A 6,948-nucleotide genomic window follows, 5' to 3' on the forward strand; every position below is an offset into this window, starting at 1 on the left:
TGTCCTGGTGTCAGCACGTACAGAACCCTTTCCCTCTGCTCCACACCAGTGAGGCCAGCCCTGGAGTGCTGGGCCCAGAGCTGGGCTGCCCAGTACAGGAGACAGGGACAGACTGGACAGAGTCCAGCTCAGGGCCATGAAGATGATGGAGGGACTGGAGCACCTCTGCCATGAGGAGAGGCTGAGGGAGCTGGCACTGCCCAGCCTGGAGCAGAGCAGGCTCAGGGCATCTCATCCCTGGGGATAAACACCCGGGGGGAGGCTGCAGAGGGGACAGAGCCAGGGACAGCCCCAGGGGCCTCGGGCACCAGGTGACACACAGGAGGGGCCCTCCGAGCTCAGGAGACACTTCTGCACTGGGAGGGTGGCCGAGCACTGGTGCAGGTGCCCAGGGAGGTGGTGGAGTCTCCACCCCTGGAGACACTCAAAAGCCACCTGGACACATCCTGGGCAGCTGGCTCTGGGTGGCCCTGATGGAGCAGGGGCTGGGCAAGGTGACCTGCAGAGGTGCCTCCAGCTGGAGATCCTACCCCAGTGCTACTGGCAGAAGTGTGAAATGGGCCTGAAGTCAGGGGCTCTGTGTTGGCGAGGGATGAGGCAGTGCTGGGGTTAGGTAAAAGTCCTGGTGGACACAAGGGTGAGGTCCACAGGGTGCTGTGCAGCCACTTTCAGCAGGGAGTATTGGGTGGCACCAGGGCACAGGGGCTGGGTGCCCTGAGTTGGGTGCACTGAAGGGCTGCAGGGGCTCCAGGCGTGTGTCACTGGGGGTTGGGGACAGTGGAGGGGGTCAGTGGCATTCTGTAGGTGGAGGAGGGAGATAAGAAAGGGTAAAGAGAAAGGGGTATGAGAGGGTTGTGTTGAAAACAGGGCTGGTCAGTGTAGTGTCTGCCTGAGCCCTTCAGTGTCCTGTCTGTCCTCTTAAATGCATTTTCACCTATTTCTCCATGAATCTCCCAGCTTGTGTGGATGTGTGCTGCAAGGGGTAAGTGCCAGCTGCTGGAGAGATAAGCACAGGTTGGCCATGAGAGATGGAATCAGCAGGGAAACGGCTGGTGAGGTTCAGCACAAGGTACTCCAGGGCTGGGAGGGTAGGTGTAAAGCACTGCGGACTGGGGCTCTGTGGGATGCAGGCCTCACAAAATTGCAGATTTAGGGACAGGAGCTGACATAAGGTGAGGGTGTGGGGTGATACTTAGCTGGATGTCCAGCTGTGCTCCCGTGATAAATACATCAAATGTGGTCAAACCAGACAGGCCACTGCCCTCCAATGGAATCCCATCAACCACTCGTGTCTGGAATCCTCCTGTGGGGCTGGTTCTGCTCCTTGGACAGGGGTGGTGGATGAGGAGGAGGAGAACTGGCTCAGCCTCCAGAAATGGGGCTAGACCCTGTCAGCCAGGTCAGAGGCAACAGGTTATAGAGCTCTGGGTGGGAAGGGCTCTTGTGATCCCCTCCTGAGGAGGAAGCCCTGGTCCTCACAGGGAGATGGACAGAGGGTGTGGACTGTGCCAGAGGGGATATGGGTCCCTGAAGCAGTGCCCCAGGTTGACTCCCTGCTCTTGCTGTGTCCATGCAGCCCAGGTTGGGCCAAGACACGGCTGTCACAGCTCCTGGTCTGCTCCCCACCACAGGTCCTGCACACCTTCACAGAGCAAATCAACGCTTCCAGGGCAAGGATAAGGCCAGAAGTTTATTGAGGCATGGTGACTTTGTGGTCTCCGGCACTGCCAGAGCCAGCCCCGGGGGCAGAGGCTGCCTGGGCTCGCTCAGTCCTAAGGTGTCACTGCTCTTGAAGCTTCCTTCTCCGTGTGGGGCCCTGCTGTGCCCAGCTCTGCCACGTGCCCTCCTCCTAGGGCAGCTCTGCCAGGTGGGTTGGGGTTGGGGTTGGGGTTAGGTTTAGGGCTAGGAGTAGAGTTAGGTTTAGGGTTTGTTGTGCTATGCCACTGTGGCACACGCTCTGGACTCCCCAGCCACATGGCAGCAGCGCTGCAGGCCCCGAGTCCCTGCTGCTGCTGTTTATTCCAATCATGCTGCCCCCAGCGGCTGTTCTTTCCCCATGAAATCGAGATATTATTGGGAACAGGTGAGAGGAGGAGAGGCTGAGGCTGGTAGCATCCTGCAGGCTTTGCGGGTACAGTCAGGGAACACCTGTGCTTGAGACATCGGTCCAAAGAATCCCCTCTCCAACATCTTTTTCCTTGGGTGCCTTTGTTGGGGTCAGGCCAGACCCCACATTTCCAGATCCTGGATGCAGAACTCCTCCTGGTGTGAGAGGGTCTCATTGTCGAAAGTCTCGCAGGGCTGGCTGCCCCCATGGTGCAGGTCTCCATCCAGCCACAGCCCAAACCTTCCGCTGCGAATGTGCCAAGAGCACGGTCAGCTGCGACCTGCCTCCTTCATGGTTGGAGACCTCCCGCACCACCTCCCATCCTCACTCTCTGTTCCCCAAAACGGACATGAGACAGGACAAGCAGCTGGCCCAGCTCTGCCACCGTGCCTGCAGGTGGGGAGAGGGCTGGGAAGCAGCAGCCCTTCCAGCAGGCAGTAGGGCTAGGGAATGAAGGGCCCAGTGCTGCTGGTGCCAGTGTTTTGGAGTTCAAGCCATCACCACATGCTTGGACCCAGCTCCATAGGGCAGCCTGGGTTTCTGTGATGGCTCTGATGGCCATCGGGGCTTGTGGCCCTCTGAGCCACTGAAGCTGCCGGCGCCGTTCCTACCTGCCCCCACCGACCATCAGCAGATTCACATCCCCTTTCACGAAGAAGTCGTTCCTGCCCGTCCACCTGAACACCTGCATGGGGACAGCACACAGAGGGGACCATGGGCTGCGGCAGTGTCCCCATTCCTGTCGCTGTCCTCCAAGGACCAGCTGGGGGCTGCTGAGCTAAGCTGCTCTGCTCAGGCACCTCCATGTTCCACATCTCCAGAAGACGTGGCCAACAGCTCTGTGGGCCCTGCCACGGCACAGCTGCCACCACTAACGCCCCATCACACACAATCCCCCAGCACTGCCAGACGTGTTGCCAGCCTAGAGCTGGGCTGTGACCGCTCTGCCATGTGGAATGAGCCCGGTGACGCCCAGCTGGGCAGGGTCCCCTTCCCTGAGCTTCCCTCCCTGCACACCGCCTGGGATTCGCCTTCTCCCCCCAGCCCTGGACAAACCTGGGGGCTGCTGTCAGCAGGGTCCCCGGCTGCTGTCCCCACGTCCGGCCAAGCGCAGCCCCGTCACCCCAGATTTCCCCAGCACCGCGGGGACCCCCGGGCGTGGCCGGCACCCGGGACATGGCCAGCCCCGTCCCGGAGCGCCCCACGGCTGGCAGCGCGTAGCCGCACCTTCAGCTCGGGGCAGAAGGAGAAGAGGAAGGTCTCCCCCGTGCCGTAGAAGCCGCTGCTGCTGCGAATGGCGCTGGCGGAGAACGCGCCGAAGGCCTGGGGAAGCAGAGGGGGAGACTCACGGGGCGGCGTTCAGAGGGGCTCCCAGCGCCGAGATGTGTCCCCGTCCTGCCAACGGGGCGAGGAGGTGCCCGAGCCCCGTGTGACACGGGGCAGCCGGGCTGGGGAGGGCACGGCCGTACCTGCGCCTCCGTGTCCCTGACGAGCAGCAGGGCCGGGGAGTCCGGCCGGGCCCCGCTCCGGTACAGCGTCCGCAGGCTGAAGCCGTCCCGCCCGGTGGAGTAGAGCAGGTGCCAGGGCTGCTGCGTCAGCCGCGGGGGCAGCTGGGCGCCCAGCTGGGGCACAGTGGCCTCAGCCGGGGCTGGCTGGCTGAGCATCCTCCCCTGCCCCAGCACAAACCTGAGATCTCATCGAGAGTTCTCCTGAGAGGTGGCCCCACACCCCATCCCTCCAAGCAGCCTCTCAGGACACCCACCTGAGCATCCTTCCGAGAGATGGTTCCAAGCACCCTCCCCTACAACACGCTCCCAAAGCGTCCTCACCCTGCAAACCCTTCTGAGATGGCTCCCCAAGCATCCTTTCCCCAAGAGGTGACTGAGGTGACCGGCCCCAAGCACAGGTGAATGTCACCCATCTGGCTCACACTGGACCAGTCCTGGTAGGGTACTGGTCACGGCTGTGGGTACGGGGCAGACGAGCGGGAGAGAGGCGTCCCTGTGCAGCCGGGGGTGCCTCACCTCCTCGAGCTCCCTGTCCCGCAGGATGCTGCTGGGTGTGCTCAGCACCAGCGTGCACGGCTCCTCCTCGGCTGCTGCCGGGGCTCCCTCCCAGCCCTGCTGCCCCTCTCCAGCTGGGTCCTCGTATCCCATGGGCAGCTCCTCGTCCTGGTCGGGCTGCGGGCAGCAGGAGATGAGCATCTCTGGGGCACTGAGGGAGCAGCAGCTCCCGAACCCGCCCAGCGTGGGGTGTCTCCCATCCTCTGTCCAGGGGCAGGGAGAAGAGCTCAAGTCCACGGGAATGAGCACCAGGCTGAGCCTACGGCCCATCTCCCGGCTGCCAGCTGCTCCCGATAGCCCAGGTGCCATGCCATGCCGTGCCATGCCGTGCCATGCGCTGGCACCCCGCCAGGCCGCTCCACCGCTGCACACGGAACTTGAAGGGTGTATGGCCACCCGAGGAGGAGGAAGCGGTGGAGGAGGAGGGGGAAGAGAAGGCAGGGAAGGCTTCTACAGGAAGGCTGAAACCCCCGTAGAAGGGGTGAAGCCTTGCCTTTCCCCTCTGCTCGCGGCCAGGCTGACCCCGCAGCGTAGAAGGGGTCTGGGATGTGCCGCGATCCTGGTGGCCGCTAGTGACAAGTGTCTCAGCCAGCCACGCGCTCAGCACGGCTGCGGGCGCTGCCCATGCCCAAGGGCACCGCCCTGCCCACCACCCTGAGGGGGGCAAGAGGGACGAGCGAGTGCAGCCCGGGGGCACAGGAGACCTGCCCCTGAGGTGCCAGGATCCTCGGGAGGCAGTGGGCTGCAGGATAGGTCCCGCGTGTGCCCTTCACCCCCCGCACCCCCCAACCCCTCGGTCTCCCCAGGGCAGCCCCCCTCTGTCTGTCCAGCCCCGTGTCCAGCCTGGTGGGTGCCTCCCAGCGCTGCCCCAGAGCTCATTCCTCGCTATCCCGTGCGGCTCTGCCACGACGGACCTACCAGGAGCTGGTAGTGGTATCGGAGCCCCCTCATTGCAGCTGTTTCTGGGGCGCTGGCACCGCGCCGCCAGGGAGCCCGGGACACCGCCCCGGGGTTAATGTCCAGCCGCGCCGGCCCCTCCCTGGCCACCGGTGCGTGGCAGGGTGGCTGCGGATGCCAGCGGCCTGTCGCGGCTCGTGGGGGTCCAGAACGTGTCCCTCCTGCACGGCGCTGGGGTGCGTGGGCAGGCACCCCCCTCCAGACAGGAGCGTGGTGGCCGGTGGCTGTCACCTCTTTTGCAGTCCGGCTGTCACCTGGAACCAAGCAGAGAACCCCGAGACCAGGGGCTGCCCTTGTTTTGGCAGCGCCGGGGCAGGTCGTGCAGAGTTGCTCTTTGCAACACGACTGTTGCAATGGTTGTAGCAACTGCCAACACCTGTGTGGTGGGGTGACCCTGGCTGGACACCAGGCACCTGCCAAAGCCTCTCACTGCCCTCCACAGCTGGGCAGGGCTGAGAAAATACAGCAGAAGATTAATGAGTTAAGGACTGGTGAGATCCCTCATCAAATACTTTCAGGGCAAAACAAACTTGAATTAGAGATATTAATTGAATTTATTACTAACAAAATCCGAGCAGGATAATGAGAAGTTAAATAAGACCTTAAAGCACTTTCTCCACACCTCCCACCTTCTCAGCTCTGCCTCCACTCCTCCTGCAGTGCAGGGAGGTGTGGAATAGAAATTATGATCACTTCACCACCTGTTGTTTCTGCTGCTGCTCAGGGAAAGGAGTTGGAGTCCTTCCCCTGCTCTGGCATGGGCTCCTCCAGGGGCTACAGGTGGAACTCTGCACCCCTGGGCCCTCCATGGGCTACAGGGGCACAGTTGCCTCCCCCTGGGCTTCCCCATGGAATCCCAGGGGAATTTCGGTTCCAGCTCCTGAAACAGCTCCAGCCCCTCCTCCTGCCCTGACCTGGGTGTGTGCAGGACTGTTCCTCTCATGTATTTTCCCTCTGCTCTTCTCTAAGTGCAATTGCATCTGTGCAGTAACTTTTTTCTTCTACTTAAATCCCTAATCCCTGAGGCTTCACCACCATCTGTGCTGGGCTGGGCCTTGGCCAGCAGTGGGTCCTTCCTGGAGCCATCTGGAGATGGCTCTGCCAGACACTGGGGAAGTTTCTGGCAGCTTCTCACAGAAGCCTCTCCTCTAGCCACCCCACTACCAAAACATGGACACACAAACCCAGTATAGGAGGCCCTGTACATGACCCTCACTCTGAGGGAGCGAGCTTGGGACTGGCAGCTGAGGGAAGGAATTGCTGGCTGAGGGACCTGCCAGCCTCAGGTGCCTCTGGAAAAGCCCCTGCAGACCAGGGAAGAGGTGCAATGCTCCAGTGCAGCCCCTTATCACTGATGTCACCCCCAAACCACTCAGCCTGGCTGCGAGTCTGTGGGTCCAAGTGCATCAGTGCTTCATTTATGCCAATTCAGGACTTGCTGCATGCGTTGCCTGGGGGCACGATGGCCTCAATGCCTAACCCTGGGCCCACTGCAGGCATTTTTGGGTTGTTCCTCGTCTCCATAGCAGGCCTACTGCAGCCTGGTGGGTGTCTGCTGTGTTGTCCCCACCAGCCTTTGATAGTAGTGGGAGTCTGGGGGTTCCTGGTGCCTGGCATTTGGTCACTGGCAACACTTGGTAGGGACCAGGCAGTTCTGGTGGCCCCAAAAACTTCCTCTGGGAACACTGATCAGGAGCCAGGACAGGGCTTCCAGTCCCTGCCTGAGCTGCCTTTGCAAGGCAATCCCTGTCCCTGCCCCTAATCCTGCCGGTGCTTCTGTCTCTGTCCCATCTCTGCTCCTGGCCCCACCCTTCCATACCC

At 61.9% G+C, this 6,948-nt stretch overlaps 1 protein-coding gene across 1 annotated transcript; it reads right to left on the bottom strand.

Moving 5' to 3' along the window:
• Positions 1–2,067: 2,067 nt before the first annotated feature.
• Positions 2,068–3,854, bottom strand: TLDC2 (TBC/LysM-associated domain containing 2). The gene is made up of 4 exons (XM_021536605.4): positions 3,577–3,854; positions 3,335–3,430; positions 2,719–2,792; positions 2,068–2,353 (listed from the first exon to the last, which is right to left on the bottom strand). Exons 1-4 carry the CDS (start codon positions 3,769–3,771, stop codon positions 2,218–2,220), a joined length of 501 nt encoding a protein of 166 aa, XP_021392280.3. The 5' UTR covers positions 3,772–3,854; the 3' UTR covers positions 2,068–2,217.
• Between the last annotated feature and the right edge of the window lie 3,094 nt (positions 3,855–6,948).

The sequence above is a fragment of the Lonchura striata genome, chromosome 20 (genome assembly GCF_050655825.1).
Source record: "Lonchura striata isolate lonStrDom1 chromosome 20, ASM5065582v1, whole genome shotgun sequence".
NCBI lineage: Eukaryota > Metazoa > Chordata > Aves > Passeriformes > Estrildidae > Lonchura > Lonchura striata.